Below are 20,271 nucleotides of genomic sequence, written 5' to 3' on the forward strand. Positions count from 1 at the left end.
AGCCTTGTTCCAGCAGCATGGCTGCACACGATGTCATGATGTGTCTTAAACTTTGTTTCCAGTAATTTCCAGTTAATGAAAACAAGTGTCAGAGTTTCTGAATGATTACTTACTTTTTGAATCATTCATATCTATTTGTGTCTATGCTAAGTCACTTCAGTCGAGTCCGACTCTGTGCGACCCCATAGATGGCAGCCCACCAGGCTCCCCCATCCCTGGGATTCTCCAGGCAAGAACAATGGAGTGGGCTGCCATTTCCTTCTCCAATGCATGAAAGTGAAAAGTGAAAGTGAAGTCGCTCAGTCGTGTCCAACTCTTAGCGACCCCATGGATTGCAGCCTAATAGGCTCCTCCGTCCATGGGATTTTCCAAGCAAGAGTGCTGGAGTGGGTGCCAATTGTGTCTAGGGGACGGTACTCAGGATTTTGCCTCTAGCAGCGTCATTTCCACTCACTTGCATCGCCAGTGCTTTCTTTGTGAGAGAGAGGTCAGTGCTCCAGCTGTATCCTGGGGCACCTGGCTCACAGCCTGCTTAGCTCAGCTGCCTTCACGGGGCAGGGACTGTGGCAGGTACGAAGTATTGTATTTCTAGCCTCAGTGGGCATTTGAATTTTCAACCCACGGTCTCATTTAAGAGAGACCAGCTTGAGTCTGTTAGATAATACTAGTTGGAGATGACAGACTAACAGCTGTGGGAACAGAGGGGGAAAAGGCCTCTTCAGGAAACATTTAGATGGTGGGACTTAGTGAAATGAGAAATAAGAGAACAGTAAAAAGGAAGAAAGAAGAGAGACTTCCACAGAGGTCCAGCGGTTAACACCTGCCAGTGTTAAGATCCCACATGCCATGGGGCAACGAAGCCCAGGCTCCACAACTGCTGAGCCTGTGTGTTCTAGAGCCCGGGCTCTGCAGAGAAGCTACTGCAGTGAGAAGTCCAGGCACTACAGCTGGAGTGCTGTACACTCGCCACAACTAAAGAAACTTCATGCGTGCTGCATGAAGACACAGCACAGCCAAAAATAAATGAATAAATACTTTTTTAAAAAAAGAAAGAAGGGGCCACAATGCAGCGTAAGCCACTGATAGTCATAAGTGTCTAGCTACCATTGTCTAAGTAAGAACAAATGTAATATTCTGAAGAAAACCAAGATGCTGGGGGTAGGGAAGGGATCTATCTATACCTTCAAGTATAAGGATTCTCCCTAGATGAGTGTCCTTCCAAGGTGAGCCTAAGGAACCTTCCAGGCAGACAGGTGCTGAGGGCAGCTAGAAACACATAGGTGGGAGCAAAGGTTCCCAACAGCTTCACTCGCGGAACCCACAGTGTCTCAGGAATTTTTTCATGTCATTCCCAGGACACAAGAGGTACATGACAGTTTCACTTGTGACGTGTTAGGTCCCGATAACTTAACAAGTATTCATGTACTAATAACTTTGTAGGCATGTGAAAATATACATAGATTGAAATTTCAAAAATAATATTTTTATTTCGTTCTCTACCAGTTACTTACTGATGGAATGGGTGCATCTGTTGGGCCTTGCATGTTTCAGTCAGGATCCAGTCAGGAGATAAACCACATGATAATTAGAGTAGGAACGTGTGATATAAAGAAATGCTAGCTGGTGAAACAGTATGGCAGCTCCTAAAAACTTAAAAGTAGAATTACCATCTTCTTGTTTATTTGTGCCTTGACTGTTTGTGACCCTATGGACTGTAGCCTGCCAGGCCCCTCTGTCCATGGGATTTCCCAGGCAAGATTAGTGCAGTGGGTTGCCATTTCCTTCCCCAGGGTATCTTCCCGATCCAGGGATCGAACCCGCATCTCCTGCTTGGCAGGCGGATTCTTTGCCGTTATGACCAAACAATTTCCACTTCTGGATGTGTACCCGAAAGGATGGAAAGCAGAGACTTGAGCATGTATTTGTATACCCATATTTATAGCAGCATTATTCACAATAGCCAAAAGGTAGAAGCAATCCAAGTGTCCATTGATGGTTGAAAGGAAGAAACAAATCATGGTATATACACACAATGGACTATCATTCAGTTTTAAAAACGAAGGAAATTCTGACACATGCTCCAACATGGATGAATCTTGAGGATATTAGTGAAATCAGTCACAGAAAAGACAAATACTGTGTAATTCCATGTATATGGAGTACCTAGAGTAGTCAGATTCAGAAAGAAAACACAGGATGATGATTGCCAAGGGCTGAGGAGAGGGGAGAATGGGGAGTGTTTAATGAGTACAGAGTGTCCATTTCCAAGATGAAAAGCATTCTGGAGATGGATGGTGGTGAGACTGGGACAACAAAGTATGTGTACTTAATCCTATTGATCTGTATAGCTAAAAAGTGATCAAGATGGTGGTACTTTTATATGATGTGCATTTTACCACAATTGAAAATACTAATAAAAAAAATTAAATAAATATTAATTTTGCTGAGGGCTGGCTGTTAGGAAGAGAACTCTAAAGAATAGGGGAATAGCAAATATAAAAAGCAGCCCCTTCCTGTGGGCTTGAAACAGGGTACCAAACCCAAACTTCCTCTCTCTCCTACTCTAGACCTTGTTGGAGAGAAGGTGGCTGGCCTGGCTCCTTGAGTGGCAGAGAAGTCACAGCACTGCTGTGCAGGTAGAACTTGCTGGAAATCTGTCCTCTAGGATGCTGTGGAAATCCGTTCATGGGGAGGTTTTTCACTGAAGGTGCTCTGCCACAAAACCTCCTACAGGGGATGCCAGCAGAAGCTGCTGGAGGCTGGTTGTTGCTGACCACCACGTACAGCAGGAGCCAGTTTTTGAAGAAGGTGCCTGCATTACAGGAACTGGGGGCTGGAGAAGTCATGAGTGCTTGTGGCAGCTTGCAGCCAGAGCACACCAGAACCAGGAAGCAAAAGCTCTTCTTTCTGTAATGTCTCTCCATGATGACACTCCAGTGACAAAGCTTAGGATAGCACCAGCTGGCAAAATAAAAAATATTTAAAGTCTCATCTTTATTTTTTCAGAGCAGGTAAGGTGGCTCAGTGGTAAAGAATCCACCTGCCAATCCAGGAGATACAGGAGACACAGATTTGATCCCAGGGTCAGGAAGATCCCCTGATGGTGGAAATAGCAGCCCACTCCAGTTGGAGATTCTCCCATTGCCTGGAGAATCCCATGGACAGAGGAGCCTGGTGGGCTACGGTCCATGGGATCCCAAACAGTCAGACAGAACTGAGCGTGCACGCGTGAATGAAAGGTGAATTGGAGCCGTGAGACAATAAATTGATAACTGGCCACCTCATAACTTCTTAAAATCAAATTGAAATCAAATTGGATCCACTACCCTCATTTCTTCTTTCATGTTACTTTTCAGATAATATTTGCTTTTTAGTATAGCAACTGCCAACAACCTAGCTTTGCACAGAAATGACATCAAAAGAAATGTATTACAGTCTAATGTTATGCAATGAACTGGCTTGAACTAGTAGTTTACACAGTGTCTGAGAGACATTGAATAACACTGTGTCTTCCTCAAAAATTTAAAGTACCCTGTAACACCCCTGTGAGTTAGCTGCAGTGCTCTCAGGTACCATGGCACAATTTGAAGATCTCAGGGCTAAAAACGTGAGACTCTTTAGCCAACTCTGGCCACATCGCTCTCATATATGAGAATCTAAGGTACTGATGTGCTTAAGAGTACAGAAGAGTCATGGGTAGTGTAAAAATTGTACAGGGTCAGTATTACTTCAGAAGATCTTTCAGCAAATTACCAGATTGGCGAATAGCATACTGTCTTCCAGTAAGTATAGGACTTACAGTAAGTGTTTCCTCTAGCATTGGAGCAGGTTCCTGTTTCTTGAGAACTGGATGAAATAGTTGCCTTGTCTTCCGAGGCTCTTTGACATGAAAAAATCCATAGCTGTAGCTACAGCAGTCATCATCAACATGCATAAGATGCTCATAGTGTAAGAGGCAATGCTGAGACAAGGCTCAGGGAGGGAACAGCAAAGTCCTAGCTCTATCCCACGCTTACTCTGCAGCAAAAACCACTGGTGGCTGATGCGCCATTTAGGTTGTTATTTCCTCTCTTCATCTGTCTGTTTTAGGCTGATGGTACAGAGTTGAAATTGAGAAAGTTGAATGCCATTCAAGAGGACTTTACTGAATTCAATAGTAAAAATTCTATTGAGATAGTTATGTATGTATGTATGTATGTGAGTGAAAGTCGCTCAGTTGTGTCTGACTCTTTGTGACCCCATGGACTATAGAGTCCAAGGAGTTCTCCAGGCCAGAATACTGGAGTGGGTACCTTTCTCTTCTCCAGGGGATCTTCCCAACCAAGGGATCTAACCCAGGTCTCTCACATTGCAGGTGAATTCTTTACCAGCTGAGCCACAAGGGAAGAATGTTAAAAAGTTAGTGTTTTTTTTTTAAAAAAGGCTTTTGGCTTCCTGATAGCTCAGATGGTAAAGAGTCTGCCTGCAATGCACGAGACCCGAGTTCGATCCCTGGATTGGGAAGATTCCTTGGAGAAGGGAATGGCTACCCACTCCAGTAGTCTTGCCTGGAGAATCCCATGGACGGAGGAGCCTGGCAGGCTACAGTCCATGGGGTCGCAAAGAGTTGGACATGACTGAGCGATTTCACTTTCACTGTTCTTTATGTTCTAGTAGAAACAGAAAAGTGAAAGTGTCAAGTTCCTCAGTTTACCATCTGAGCCACCAGGGAAGTCCTAGAAAATGGATGGACTTAATAAGACCTTTTATAGGTAGGTAGGCAGGCATACTGTTCATGTTATTGATTTTCCCAGAAGAATCATTCATTTTGGTGATGTTTAACAATTTTGTGAATCATAATTGATACATGTTTCTGTATAACTTTTCTTTAAAGAGAAGCTGAATAACTTAAGTTTTGTAAGCTGACCCATTCAAAAGGACAAACTTCTGATCCACGCCTTTCAGTGCTACCTGCAAAGCAGCCTTCCCTTTCCCCCTGAAACACTGTTTGGATAAGTTCTGTTTTGGTTCACGTTTTCACCTCCTGCTGAGTTTGTCGGCTGAGTTTTAACCTTGGCTGCTTTCAGCGGGCAAGCCTGTCTAGCCCTGTAGCTTCATCTCCTGGTGTTTTCTGTCTCTTAAACAGTGATGGGTTGGCAAAAATATTAACTTGACAGAGATTCTACCCATGTCAGAAACTCACTGTTAAAATCCAAGTTTGACAACTTGGAGTGGATTAGACTTTCAAACAGATATCCGAACAGGAGTCTGTGGTCCAGATTCCACATATGAGCACTACTTCTGTTTTCTTGTAGATTTCAAATGTTGATCAGAAACTGGAATAAAGTTCATAAATGCTTGATGGGATCAAGCGGGGCCATTACCCTCCCTATCTTGGCCGCCTTTTCTGCCTCCTCGGAGTAGAGTGAACACACAGGAGAGAAAGAGATTGTCACTGCTGCTGCCTTAAGCAAAGCTGCTTACTTCTGAATTCTTCATGATAATCAATAGCAGATGTGTGGCCAGCCCTGGAAAGTTGCATAACTGTCTCACGTTGCATTCGATTGCAATCGCTAGCCAACATGAGGGGGTCTCCATTAGGCAGTTGAAAAGGAAAATTTTTGTTTATCTTATCATAAAATTATTTCCTTGCTGTAAGTGGTAAAAGCAGTGGTTAGGGTGGAAGTAATTTGAATATCACTGCCCTTAAACATGAATTTCAGTTCATGATAAGGAGGAACTTTCTAATGACTAGAGAGGAAGTGGGGCTTTGTTAAAGCAGTGAGTCTCTGTTAATAGAAGTAATCAAGGAGAGTGTGGATGAAGGCTTGCTGCCTGTGATGTGTCTAGGAGATGGCTTCATCTCCTAGATTAGAGGATTAGAATAAATGACCTGTAAGTTTGCTTCCAAGTCTGAGTTTCTATGACTAAGATCATTGATCACTTCTTCCTCCTGTTCCTTTTCTGAAGGTAAGTCAGGGATGTATAGATTAGTTGTGGCACTACCTTCTGGGCCCAGTCTCAGCCCTGCCTCTCTCATTCCTGGCGACTCCCTTTGTATCCCATCTCAGGTTATCCCTGGTTGAGCCTGTTAATCAAGGCACAGTGAGGTTTGGACCTTTTATTTTCACGTTCTCTCGATGGACCACACACAGTAAATTGCCCACACCTATGCGGGACTTCTGTACAGTCCGCATTTAGGGCTTCCAGATGGATGCTCCACCACCTAAAATAATCTGGCCTTATTCATGAAAGTGATTAGGGGGATTTCATAATTTTCAGTGCTTTATCACATTCATGACTCATTTTTATTTTTACTACTTTGTGGAATAAGTGGCATTATTCCCATTTTACAGATGGGCAAACCGAAGCTCAGAGAGGTTAAATGGCTTGCAAATTTTAGAAGAAAAGTGATAGAAGAATGAATAGAAAAATAAAACCCTATTGTCAACGAGACAGTGCTCACTGGGTTTATGGCAATCAGGCCCAGGTCTCCCAAACTGAGTCTGGCTTTCTTTGCCCAGCTTCTGGCAGCCTTACATCCAAGGAAGTTTAGTTGGGGTCTTGACTGAACTTTTAATTAAAAAAAAAAAAAGTATTTGTAGTTTCATGTAGCTGAATAAATAGAAGCTATTAAACTTATGGCTTATTTAAAGCATTGAATATCAGGAATGGGATAGTTTTGATTTGAGGCTGTGATCTAAGCCTGTGAACAGAACCATCTGAGCATTCCATCCTAGAATCATGACCAATTCAAACTCTTTGGGAATCTCCCAGTACAGCAAACTTTGAATTATTCCTCTGCAAAATAAAGGTCTTGAATTTTACTTGGGTAGTTTAATAGAGTGAGAAAGTCTGGATATAGAAGACAGGAGGCCTGGTCTGCATCTACTGTAGTCTCAAGAACATTATTACTTAGTTTTGTGACCTTGAGCAAATTGTATAACCTCCCTTTCTTTAATTACATGTCTGTAAAATGAGTATGATGATCCAAGGGAGCTAACTGGGAAGTCTGCATAAAGCCTATGCAAGGCATAGTAAATGCAAGCATCCTAGCTAAGTATTACAAAAGAAAAATCCAAAGTCATAAATTCTTCAGGTAATATTTTCAGACCTGATTTTGAGTGTGTGTGTGTTTCAGCGTTTGCTAAAAGTTTTTATTTTCTCCTAAGAAAGATTTCTTAGGAGAAAAAGAAAAGCAAACAATGAGAGCCTAGGAAACAAGAGCCTCCCAGATGTAGTTTTCTCCCTGTGCATGCTCACCCCAGATGTCAGCACTTCTCACTCCCTCGGAATTATCCACTCACACCCAGAGCAGTAGTGAGCCTGGGGGATTTACAGAAAAAGCCATAGGGAAGACTGAAGAGAGGGTTTACACAGAACAAACTTCTGACTCCCAGGCATGGCCCCTGGGAGGCAGCTTTCCCCATCCTTTGACTCGGCACTCATCGTCAGTCTTCTTCCTTGACTCACAGCACTTCTGTCCAGCCTCCTAACCTCCCCTGCCTCATCCCAGTACCAGCAATGCACAAGCAGGAGGCCGCTTGAGGCTCAGGGCTTGGGCTCCTGAGAAGGTATGTGGGAGATTTCCACTGTCATTTGAGTGGCCCTTTCTCCACTTTTGGTAAATCAAACTTTCTTAAGGCATAAAGAGTGAGATCACTTGGGCTAGGCAGGGACTCCGGTGAGATACCCAATTAGGCCCACTCTTTTGGAAGTTTAAGTGTAAGATGTCTAAGGAGGTTAAGAAGGATGCAGAGCCTGCAGTCACAACCAGGTGAGGCCAAGAACACAGGTCCCTCTGTGAGGAGAGGGACTGAAAGCCAACTTTATATATAGAGCATGGAAGCCTGTAAAGACTCTCAAGGGTGTAGACATAAATAATACAAGAATAGATGAGGAAAGCTTCAAAGTCAAATAGGAGAAAGCCACTTTTTATACTAAGTAAACAACTCTTTTTCACCATCCCCCCTTCTGACTTAAATGTTGTTTGTATAGATTCAGCCTGTCAGCAAGGCAGAAATAAAAATATCAATAAAATTACCATTTTTTTTGCGGTATGGAATTCTTAGACCTAGAAGCTGTAAGTGAAAGTCATTCATTTGTGTCCGACTCTTTGCTACCCCATGGACTATACAGTCCATGGAATTCTCCAGGCCAGAATATTGGAATACTAGCCATTCCCTTCTCCAAGGCTAGAAGCTATGCTGCTGCTGCTGCTAAGTCATGTCAGTTGTGTCCGACTCTGTGTGACCCCATAGATGGCGGCCCACCAGGCTCCCCCGTCCCTGGGATTCTCCAGGCAAGAATACTGGAGTGGGTTGCCATTTCCTTCTCCAGTGCATGAAAGTGAAAAGTGAAAGTGAAGTCGCTCAGTCATGTCCTATTCTTCCCGACCCCATGGACTGTAGTCTTCCAGGCTCCTCCATCCATGGGATTTCCCAGGCAAGAATACTGGAGTGGGTTGCCATGAAGCTATAGGTCTATACAAATTGACAGAGATGCTTAGTCTTTTTCGCTGCAGGGAACTTACCACATTCTCTAATGTGATCAGAGTGTGGTTCCTCCTGGTTGAATTGTACCTTCTCTTCCCAATTCTGCTGGGCTTCTCTTCTAAGTCTGAACACTTGCTGACCTTCCCTGTTCTTGGCAGACATCTGGGCGGCTGTAAGGAAAAGGCCCAAAGCCCAGGCATTTTTCCAACAGCTTTATTGATGCATAATTTAAGAGAAGATGTTTCTGCTGTTCTATGATAAAGTTCAGTTGAGAGGTGGTATTAATATCTTCCTTAGAACCAAGGTCACTTGGAAGGTTGAACTCCAAGTCTGTGATCAAAATTACCAAAATTTGCCAGTAAGCTCCAGGTGAGCAGAGTTCTTTTACATGTGACACACATAAATATTTGGTAATGACTGACTGAAAAAAAAAGAAAAAGAAAAAAAACACCAGAATCTTGGTGGTGATGGTGTAGCTGCTAAGTCCTGTCTGACTCTTGCCACCCCAATGGACTGTAGCCCACCAGGCTTCTCTTTCCATGGGATCTCCCAGGCAAGAATACTGGAATGGGTTGCCATTTCCTCCTCCAGAAGATCTTCCTGATCCAGGGATCTCAGATTCTTAGCTTGCATTTTAACTCAGGTCCGTGCAAGTGGTAAAGAATCCGCCTGCCAATGCAGAAGACGTAGGAGATGTGGGTTCCATCCCTGGATTGGGAAGATCCCCTGGAGGAGGAAATGGCAACGCACTCCAGTATTCTTGCCTGGAAAGTTCCATGGACAGTGGAGCCTGGTTGGCTACAGTCCATGGGGCCATAGAAAGTCAGACATGACTAAGTAAGCTCTTACCTACATAAACGTAGGTAAGCTACTATTTTTAGGCTACTATACAGAGAGTGCTGTGGAAAAAATAAACATAGAAAGCTCTGCACAGTTTTTCTGATGATTTCATAGAACATGTACAAAATATATACATCATTTTAACTGACATCCTGATGTTACATATTATACAGTTGTAGTTCAGAGGAGTGAAGTAAGAAGTCAGAAAGAGCTAATCAGAGGCAGACACCGAACTCATACTTTATTTTACTAATACAGTCAGCTGGTTTCTCCTTTTAGGTGGTTAAGGAAATTTAGATAAATTTGCAGTTAACCACAAAACAAAGAAATAAATGCTTCCAAACAATAAAACATTTGTCTATAAAACTTCCAAGAAGGATGTGGATGCTTTCACATGGGGAAGTCATAGACTATCTGGAAATTTGGATCCTAAAGAAGAGTGGTTTTGGAGGAGGATAGGACAAGATGGAGAGAGGCTAAGATACACTCACAAAATAAACCGAGCCTGCCTTGCACTGGAGCTAGATCGGGACTTTGTTCCTCAAGGTGACTGCTGGGCTACATTTAAATACAAAAGAAGTTTCTTGCCAGGTTTCTTGAGGACCCCAGTGAAAGTCAAAGATCAACCTAGCTGCTAAAATGATTCTAAATTGGATTAAGAGGCTGACACAGCAGTGCTTTAACTATTCATTCAGCAGTTGTTCTCCTTGGCTAACCTGAGCAAAGCTGAGGGCCTTTTTGTGAACCCAGCTTAAAAACAAGTCGGATGTTAAGGACATGTACTTTAACACACTTTTGTGGTTTGAACATAATTGGACTTGCAGAAAGACCTTTTATAAATCACTCTTATGGGGACACTTTCTGAAGGAAGAGGGTAAAAGTGAGCCCTTCCTGTGACTGGTGAGACGGACTTTGTGTTTTGTGAATTTGCATAATCATCACCTTGAAATCATCACCTTGCGTCTTACTCCAATTATAGATGAATGGGAGCTATCTTTGTGAAGTTCACAGCCCTGGTGAGATGCTGCTGGGCTCCTGGCAGACATCTGTGGAAGTCTGGGCTGCCATGGGGGAGGGCAAAGGACAGATGGTGTGTGTGGGGTGGGGTGGGGGGACTTCCAGAATGATTCCTTAGACAAGACAGGAAAGGTCGCTTCTGACTAGTGAGGGAGCATGTCTCAGAATGACCTTCATGTATCCTCCTTAAGTCTGAAGTTACAGAATGAAGTTACTAAGTTACTGCATCTTAGCAGCTCAGGATGTGTGGCACTGGGGACCTCGCAGTTAACTGGGACTTTCAGAAGGGTGCAGCCTGGTGAGGTCAGCTTCCGGAAGGCTCCACAATACTGATACTTTCCAGATGTTTCTCCTCTTTTCTCCTTTCTGACCAGCTATGTCTTCCTCTCATCATTCTGTCCTGTCCTTTCAAGGAATTGAGATGAAATAACTGCCTGGTGTCTTAGGTGTGATAGAATCACTCAGCAGTAGGAAGTGATTTAATATCTTATATTAATATTTATAATAGTCTTCACTGCTTGTGACTCGCATAAACACTCTTTTTTCCTGTTCAAACCCAATATTGGAATAAAACACTAGAGTATCTTTTACAAAAAATTACTTTTAATGGTGCAATAGTTTGTAATAATCTGTGTAGGAGTTTATGGTTTTCAAAGCACTTTTTGCTTATATTACCTTATTTAATCCCCAGAATAAATCTGAGGAGTAATTAATACTCTTTAAACTCTCTTTTTCCAGATGAGGAAAGGGAGGCCCAGAGAAGTTAAATAATTCACTCAAGGTCATACAAATAATAAATGGCAGAACTAAATCTTAATTCAGACTCTTTACATCTGTATCTTTTTGGGAGGGATTGGGGGCAAGAGGAGAAGGGGACGACAGAGGATGGGATGGCTGGATGGCATCACTGACTCGATGGACGGGAGTCTCAGTGAACTCCGGGAGTTTGTGATGGACAGGGAGGCCTGGCGTGCTGCGATTCATGGGGTCGCAAAAAGTTGGACACGACTGAGCGACTGATCTGATCTGATCATTAAATTTATATTTACTATAGAGCCTATTCACTAAATTTACTGTAGAGCCTCTCTTCTTATTTTTTGCCCGTATAAAACGAGGGAAATGAGGGAAAGGAAAGCAGCTGGAAAATGAATTTATTAAAAGAATGTAACTTTTCTCACAGTTTCCTAATGGATCTTTCAGGTATGTTATTTGAGGACCTGTTGCCTTTTATCTGTAGTAAAACTAGTGCTCTGCAAATTCCTCCATTAAGACAGATATGTCGGTGGCAGCTCTTGTTCCCCCTTCTCCAAAGGAAAAACTAAGGCTTCACAAAACTGAGACATCTTCCTCTCAGCTGGTGGACCCGACCAGGGGGCAGAATTGAGATCTCCTCTAAGAACTCTCCAGCCTCTTTATTCTCTCAGCGTTTCAAAAGCCTGAATACCTCCCCGACCCCCACTCCCACCCCCTGACCCCCGCCTTTGGCTTGCAGCCTTCGAAGAAGAGAGTGGCGCCCCCTCCGTCTGGGAATGGCCCTTTGGGGTAACTGCAGAGCACTTAGTGCACCCAGGTTGGGGTTTGAGTAAGTCATGCGGGTTATGCTGAATGACTAAGCCTTTGATCTGCTTTTCCTGTGCAAAGGTAAGGGTGGAGTTCCCGCCTACCCGCACCTTTCTTCAAAATGCCCCCTTCCTGGGCTTGTGCCGCAGGTCCTTCCAGCCTCATGGACCAATATCCACGTTACTTTGCTGCAAAAAATAATGTACAAAACCCAGCAGCTTTAAAATCCTTCATTTTGGGCCTTTAAGTCCCCAAGACACAGAAAGTTAAATGGGCGTCGAAAAATGGAACCTAAAGATGGAGGTGCATGTCTTTGACCGCGTCTGCATTTGTGATTTATGTAAAACAGCAGAGATGTGCCTTTCTTTTCTTCCCTGCATATCGATTTCCCAGGCGTGGCCCATCCTGGGTCCCGGCGGCCGGCGCCCCTCTGCCGGGCCCCTCCGCAGATCAGCCCCACCTGCGTGCGCCCAGCCACGAGCCGCCAGGTCGCCCGCCTGCGACGGGCTGGGGCGCGCGGCCCCGGGGGCGGACTCCCGCCGCCCAGCTGAGACGCGATTCGTCACTCTTGCAGAACTTTCCCCCTGAAAATCCCTGCACCAGAACCAGCCCTCCCGCCCCGCGGAGGTTTTGATTTTAGAGACTTTCCTTCCTTTTTATTTTCTGTGTGCTGGTTTTGGCTGCCAGCTCGTGCAAGTACATGTCCGCGGTCGTCGCCCCTGCAGCCGCCTACCCGGACACCATGCACTTCGAGGCAGAAGAATCCAAGGAAGGTATGGTTTGGATTTGGTTGAGGGGTCGCCCGCCAAGTTCTGCGGAGGAATGTGGAAGTAGGGCGGCGGGGTAGTGGAGCAGATACGAGTTTAAAAGTGAGCGATGGGTACTTTGTCCGTTCTGACTGCGCCTTCGCTGCTGGTTTCAGGGCGACTGTGCCGAATACACTTCTCACCCCGCGGCCGGTCAAAGGGGAGGGAGGAAGAGTCAATCCTGGCTCTGCCAGTCCACTAAACGCTGCTTTCTAGATCTTTCTGGAAACGAAACAGCCCCAGTATTGACTCCAAGAATGCGAAATGTATTTAGAAGAGCACTGCCTGCCTGCAGTCTGGACAGTAGAAAGCTGGATCCCTTGGAAGAGCCCTAGGAGTCCAGGGTCCCTTGAAAAGGGATTTCAGAAATTGGAAACTTTGTGTGTTTCCGGCTAAAGGGGGAAGCTGCGTGCGGGGGAGAAGTGAAAGATCTTTATTTGAGAAATAGGTGTTTTTTTTTTTTTTTTTTTTAAATCCTTGCTGACTTTTCAGCAGTGAATTTATTTTGTTGGGGGGCTTTAAGGGGGTTGAGAGATATGAGGGAGGGCTTGTGCAACTTGAAACTGAGAAGAGTTTGTCTGTTTCTAACTTTGCCAAAGCAAAGGGTTTCCATTTACTCCTAACAGAGCGGGTGACAGGGCTGGAAAAACTCCAACCAAAACACAATTATACGCTGGTGTTAGTTCGGGGAGTTTATTTGTGTGTGAGTGTTTGTACGCTTTGTTTCCTGAAACTTTATGTATACAAAAGTCCTCTTGTAAGTTGAGGTAAAAGTGGGGGAAATGAGAGAGTAAGAGAGCAGACTGTGCAAGATTGTGAAATTTCTTTCTTTTTAAGTAGTCTCTTGGGAAACGGGTAAATTTCGAATCAATCATAGCAGCTCAGAGAGCCTGAGGAGCAGAAAGGAACCCCATCGTTTCTCGGTTTGGTAGATACCAGTCAGGGAGAGCCTGGAAATTTGTCCTCTTCTTTTCCTGATTCCCATCCCTAAAGTTAAGCCCTGTATTTCAAGATGTGGTCTCTGTGGGCTGAAATTTCCTTTATTGTGCTGTGCGAGGGAAGCAGTCAATAAAAAACAGTCTTGTTTAATAGAAATATGGGACTGGTGTGAATGAGAAATGACAGCCAGGAGCATTGTTTTTGAGCTTGATGTGGGAACTTGGGGGATTAATGTTTCTTTGCTGCCGTGGAGTCTGTACTGATGGAGCTTTGTGCTGTTGGAGGCTTTTCTTTTAAACAGCGATGTGCAACTGGGGTTGAAGGCACATGGGCTGAGAGAAGCCAATAGTGAACTTTTATATGAATTACAAGTAGCACTTACATTGGTATTTTTCTCCCAGGCATGCTTTTTTCTTTTGGGGGAAAAAAAAAAAACTAAAACAAAACAGTGAGGAGAAAGTGGAAAAACAGTATCCCAAAGCATATTCTTTGGGATACATTCTTTCAGCCAGCACCCACATTCTTCTCTCCAGCCCAGCTCACCCATTGCAAGCCTGAAAACTGGATGGAGGTGAAGAGATGCCTTAATGCACACCCCCTTGGTCCTAACCTTTCCCTTTCCCTTGCCATCACTTACATTCTGCAAATCTGTAGCAAATTATCCTCCCTCTGTTATTTACTGAATGCCCAACATGTTTCTTTTTATATAATATGAGGTGCTTGAGTTTTAAGTTGATGGCAGTTAGAATAGGATGTAGAATAACTCTTGAGGGAGATGAAACAAATAACTTTATTAACAAATGGAATCATAGTAGCTTCTACCAGGAAATAAAGGACTAGTGTGTATATATGTGTGTTTGTGTGTGTGTGCGCGTGTGTGTCCCGGGCAGTTCTGACAAGATTTGTTATTGGCTGTGATCTAGAATCCTCTGCTTAGCTACCACCACTCAGAAAGGAGCAATGCTGTTTATTTTTATTTTTTAAAAAAGATTTTTTGATGTGGACTGTTATAAAGTCTTTATCAAATTTGTTACAATATTGCTTCTGTTTTATGTTTTGGTGTTTTGGCCCCAAGGCATGTGGGATCTTAGCTCCCCAACCAGGGATCAAACCCTCACCCTCTGCAGTCAAAGGTGAAGTCTTAACCACTGGACCACCAGGGAAGTCCCTCAGTGCTGTTTAAATAGCTCAGTTATCTTTATTGTCTATCCTTACAAATTCTGTCCCTTCTCCTTAGCTTTTTTTTTTCCCCCTCCTTGTGGATTTATGTATCCCATCTAGTGTGAGATCACCACAAGTTCTTCACAGTGTCCGCATCGCAAGCAAATTGCCTTCCGATGCTTCATGCCTGATTTGCCATACTGGGAGATACTTTAAATCATTAGTCTGAACTGCAGTGAGAGACTAGTATATGTTGTTTAGGGTTGAATATGAAACAAAATATCTGGTTGAATTCAGAAATCCTTGCAGGCCAACACATTTGTGTATGTGAGTGAATGTAGAAGCAAATGACTGGGGATATTGTTAAGCCACTGTAGCTTAGGACAAACTTGACTCTGTGCCAGGAGTGCTGAGCCTCCGTCCTCAGTCAAAAGCCACCTCCTAAAGAATCAATTTAATTTTTCCTGCTTACAAATGAATAGGTGATTGTGCTTGAGTATTAAACAGAGAAAAAGAACTCAGACCTTGCTAGATTAGAAGCTGAGTGAGTTTAAGATATCCTGGCATAAAATGAATAGGAAAGCAAGAGAAAGGGAGGAAGAAACCTACTTTATTAAACAGGGGAAGACTGTTGAAAAAATACCAACAGTTTCCCATGGATGGGGGCTTCTTGAGGAGATGCGTTGATGGCCATATTTTTGGCATTTAATTGATTCCTGTTGAATAAATTTCTTAATTATGAGGTAGGAGAAATGAATCACAATTAAGATCTCTGCAGATCTTTCTAGTGCTAAGCATTGAGGGGTCTGGGGCTCCTCTGACTTGGTTATTGAAGCTTTGGTACCAAAAAATGAGGAGGCCACTATTAAGGAGCTGCTTTGGGAGGGCTGAGCTGTGAGTGAGCTCGGCTCCTCCTGTCTTGCCCATAATAGCACTTTCCGCCACGGCCTCACCTAGTTCTCTCATGCCTCACCAGGACTGCTATTTCACAAAGAAAACAGTAGCCATTAGGCAACTCCCTCACTTCCTGCTTTCAAACCGACAGATTCACCTTTACCCACACCCATCCTCCCAGTGTCTGTGGAAGGCGTGGTTCCTGTTGGAAGGAGCGGAAGGAGGCTCCTTCTACTGTGGGCTCCTCACTGCACAAGTTGGCCTCACGTCTTTCCTGGCTCCTGCCCTTCTGTGTATAGATGGGCCCAAGCTCCCTACTTTGGGGGTGTTGGCACTTGATGGTCTTTCTGCCTGAAATTCTTCTCCCCACCTGACCCCCTTTCCCGGGTCGGGTTTTTGGGTTGGAAGGCCCTTTCTGAACCTCCAACTTTAAAATCCCTTACTGCAGTCTCTCAGAACACCTAACCTTTTTGTGGCCAATACCACATTGTTTAGCATCTTTCTCTAGACCACAAGCTCTTGAGGGCAAGACCATATCTGTTTTATTCCCCACTGGGTCTCCAAGACCTATGCAATGAGAGGTGATCATTCAGTATTTAAAAAATGAATGAATGATCTTCATTCCTTAGAGGTAATCCTCAGTACTTTGTTAATTTTAGGCATATATTTCTCCTATAAAATGAACCTGCTTTTTTTTCTTTTTTCTTTTTTACCTTTTGCATGATGCCTACGTTCTCACTCTTTGTCATCCTTCATCCATTGAAGTCTGTCTTTTTCTCCATTCAGTTCAGTTCAGTTCAGTCGCTCAGTCGTGTCCAACTCTTTGCGACCCCATGAATCGCAGCACGCCAGGCCTCCCTGTCCATCACCAACTCCCGGAGTTCACTCAGACTCACGTCCATCGAGTCAGTGATGCCATTACTCCACTGAAATTGCCCAGATCACCAGTGACTTCCTAGGTGCCAAAACCACCAGTGACCTAGCATTCATATTTTCGCCCCGATCTTACTTGACTTGGTTTTGCAGTGCTTGACACTAGAAGACCGGTGTCCTGGCAGTCCTAGATTCCTCCCTGAGTTCCTATGCCTCTACACTCTCTAGCTGTTTCTTTCTAATCTCTTAGAGCACCAGTCTAGGCTTTTCTAAAAGTTACCTGTACAGCCAGCTGCTTGGTAAACACTATGCTTCTTTTTTTAAAGTGCAGAATAGCTGGTTTATAATGTTGTGTTAGTGGTTCTATGTGTGTGTGATATATATATATATATATATATATATATATATAATATATATTATATTATTAACATTATATTAATATATTTTTATATATTATATAAAATAATATATATATAATATTCTCTTCCATTATAGTTTGTTGTAAAATATTGAATATAGCTCCCTGTGCAGTAGGACCCTGTTGGTTATCTATTTTATATATAGTAGTTTATACCAGGCTCCTAATTTCTCCCTCCCATCCCTTTTCCCCTTTGGTAACCATAAGTTTGTTTTCTATGTCTGTGAGTCCTGGTAAACACCATGCTTTGACTGTCATATGGGTATCTCACATTCAACAGATCTGCACTGAGCCTGTCATTTCCTACTCTTCACAAATCTCACCCTCCTTTTGTCTCATCACTGAATATCACAGCACTCTTTTTAGCTTCCAAACTGCAAATCTGCTAGTTGTCCTTAATCCCACCCTCTCCTTTATCTTCAGCTTTCACCTGGCACTTCCTCCTCCTCATTATCTATTGAGTGCATCTCCTTCTCTTCATTTTCCTGGACCCTGCCTTGCTTCAGGTCCTCAGTATTTGTGCCTTCATGAATACAATAACTACCTCTCTCATCAGGATTCTTGGTTGCAACAAATAGAAATTGATTCCTGCTAGGAAAATCCCATGGACGGAGGAGCCTGGTAGGCTGCGGTCCATGGGGTTGCTAAGAGTCAGACACGACTGAGTGACTTCACTTTCACTTTTTACTTTCATGCATTAGACAAGGAAATGGCAACCCACTCCAGTATTCTTGCCTGGAGAATCCCAGGGACAGGGGAGCCTGGTGGGCGGCCATCTATAGGGTCGCACAGAGTCAGACACGACTGAAGTGACTTAGCAGCAGCAGCAGCAGAATCATGAGGAATGGATTGAAATGAAGGATGTCTTGAAAGTTTACTGGGTTAGTTCACACATCCCCAGAAAGAATTAGCCTCTGAAAGATACATCAGGAAATGCAGCCAAGAATCTCCTGGTTAGGACCTCACGATGGCCTTGGCCTCCTGTGTATTTTTCAGTTCCATCTCAGATGGGACTCCAGATGTGCCTGAATATTTAGTCATGCTCCACATTTAAAAATCTCAGAAGTAAGCCAGCTGTTTGTCAGTGCTGGGTTGTGTCCTTGCCCTTACTGCTTGAGGGAGAGATATCCTCTGGTTCCAGCTTTGCTGCAACCACTTGCAAAATGAGGGTTTCTTCAGAATTAGGAAGGGACTTCTGATGTGGATCACCGAAACAGCCACAGACATCTACCACTCCATGGGACTGGTCCATGCGACCCTAGTGCTACCCTGCCTATTTTCTTCCTTGTTCCCTCAGCAAACGTTTCCTTTGTTGGGCTCACTCTCTTGCCCCTCCTTAAGTGGGTAACGTGTCCAGCAGGACCCAGTCTGGAGTCAAGGATCTTTCACAGGGTTCCCATAATACCCTGTACTTCCTGCAGTTGTACCTTGTTTTCATGTATTATAGCCATTAGTCTTCTTTTCCTTTGCCTCCTCTGTGTTATGAGTTTTTTTTTTTCCCTCTTCAGTAAGCAAGATTTGTGCATGGTTTGTTTTTGCTTGACCTAGGACCTCTATTTAGGAGGGCCTAAAAAGCATTGTCAAATTAATCAGTTTAAAAATGAAATTACATGACATGAAACTTTTTAGAGCACTGCTTAGAGATCATCCAGCCTTGCTTTTATAGGAATAGTGCCTTCCAAACCTAGAGAACAAATTTATATAGTGTTTCTTAAATTCTCCACTGAAGTACTTTTAATGGCAGAGGCAAAACAAGCATGTGTCTTTAATCACGGGCATTGCGGCCCAAGATGGCTTGCGAGCATCTCAAATTGCCTTGAGGACCAAAGAAGTGATTTTGAAACTAAAGTGTACTGAGTACTTTCCTGTGTCGGGCACAGTGCTAATTAAGCATCTGATTATGTATATTAATCTCATTTGATACTTGTCTAATAACCCTTTGTTTTAGTTCTGCATAATGATTAAGAAAACTGAGGTTCCGAGAGGTTAAAAACCATGCCTGAAACCACAAAACCAGAAAAGGTAGAATCAAGATTTGAATGGAAGCCGTCTATCCATAGACCCTGATGGGATGTGGTACTTCCAGGGCTCTCCCCCATCCTCAAGTAATTTGAACACTCAAGAGAATGCTGTCTGTGAGTCCTGGGTCCACTTGTACCCCATTTCTGAGACGACAGGAGTAGAGAGACCAGGTACCTTGGAGGAGAAAGAGAAGAGTCCCGGCACATGGGCAGGGAGTCTTGAGCGCATCCTTCTACCCCTGATGCAGGAGATCTAGGAACCCAACAGGGCTGGGTGGGAGGTTCTGGAGCCTACGCCAGCAAGAGAGACCAGAGTACCTATGGGAGAGGAGAAGGGACCTCACTTTCTGAACCAGAGGACAGCTTGAGAATGGAGAGCTTGGACTTCCCAGGTCACTGGGCATGTGTGTGTTATGTTATTACAATAGGGTGACTTTGTAGCTCCACTGAGTCTCCAGTTTCTTTAAAATCTGCTAGGTGTATAGATACATGTGAGTGATTCTCAGCAGAGTTGCGTTCCACTCAATTAGTCATCTCTCCTGATAACATGTTAACTTGTTGGGCACATGCACAGGCATTTACACTCTCAATTGTAGCCCTCTTCAGTGTTAGTGTCACGTAACAGGTGCCTGACCTGTTCCTTGGTGCTTCTGCTGTGGTTTCTCTGAGCCACAGGTTGCCTTGAGTCCCTCTCACCAGAATCTGCCAGAGCTGGGGTCCGAATTCCTGGTGGGTTTTTTGGAAACCAGTCTGGATCACAAACTTGCAGTCAAACGACTGAGATCAGTCAAATGCCAGGACAGTGTCTGAGCTTTGTGCCCCAGCACATGCGCCAGCCTTGCAGAACCTTCTGGGAACCTCATGGTTGGCATTTCCCCACCTCCTAGAAATTTTAATTCTTCAAAAAGTAGAGACTTCCACTACAAAGAAGGGGACCAATATCTGTCAGAGTATTGATCATAGAAAAGCTCGTTTGTTCCATGGTGGTGGTTTATTAATATCTTCTATAATCTAAAAGCTCAATGGTATCAATAAGCTCCCACACCAGGGGTGCCTTCCCTGTTTTAACCTCACGTCCTGTGGCAGCTTATAAATCAAGTTCATTGCTAAGCATCACTTTACCAGTGTTCTCCCCCCTTTCCCCAGCCCTGCTTTGCCCAGAGAGTGATGAGTTCAGAGGTGAAGCTGTAGTTCAGCTCTGATGAAATCCATAGCCCTTGGTACAGCTGACCTTGATGTCATATATAATGTAGAAGGTGCAGCCCATG

General features: G+C 43.9%; 1 protein-coding gene across 3 annotated transcripts in view; it reads left to right on the plus strand.

The window, feature by feature from the left end:
- The window catches only part of TNFAIP8 (TNF alpha induced protein 8), a 144,657-nt gene that overhangs the window by 86,096 nt on the left and 38,290 nt on the right, over positions 1–20,271 (plus strand). The window contains exon 1 of one of the 3 annotated variants that reach the window (XM_027546949.1): positions 12,423–12,664. The exons of the other annotated variants lie outside the window; for them this stretch is intronic. Coding sequence (XP_027402750.1) covers positions 12,592–12,664 — 73 coding nt within the window. The 5' untranslated portion in view covers positions 12,423–12,591. Of the gene's footprint in view, positions 1–12,422; positions 12,665–20,271 lie in introns of those variants that run through there. 3 annotated transcript variants of the gene reach the window in all.

The sequence above is a fragment of the Bos indicus x Bos taurus genome, chromosome 7 (genome assembly GCF_003369695.1).
Source record: "Bos indicus x Bos taurus breed Angus x Brahman F1 hybrid chromosome 7, Bos_hybrid_MaternalHap_v2.0, whole genome shotgun sequence".
Classification (NCBI taxonomy): Eukaryota; Metazoa; Chordata; class Mammalia; order Artiodactyla; family Bovidae; genus Bos; species Bos indicus x Bos taurus.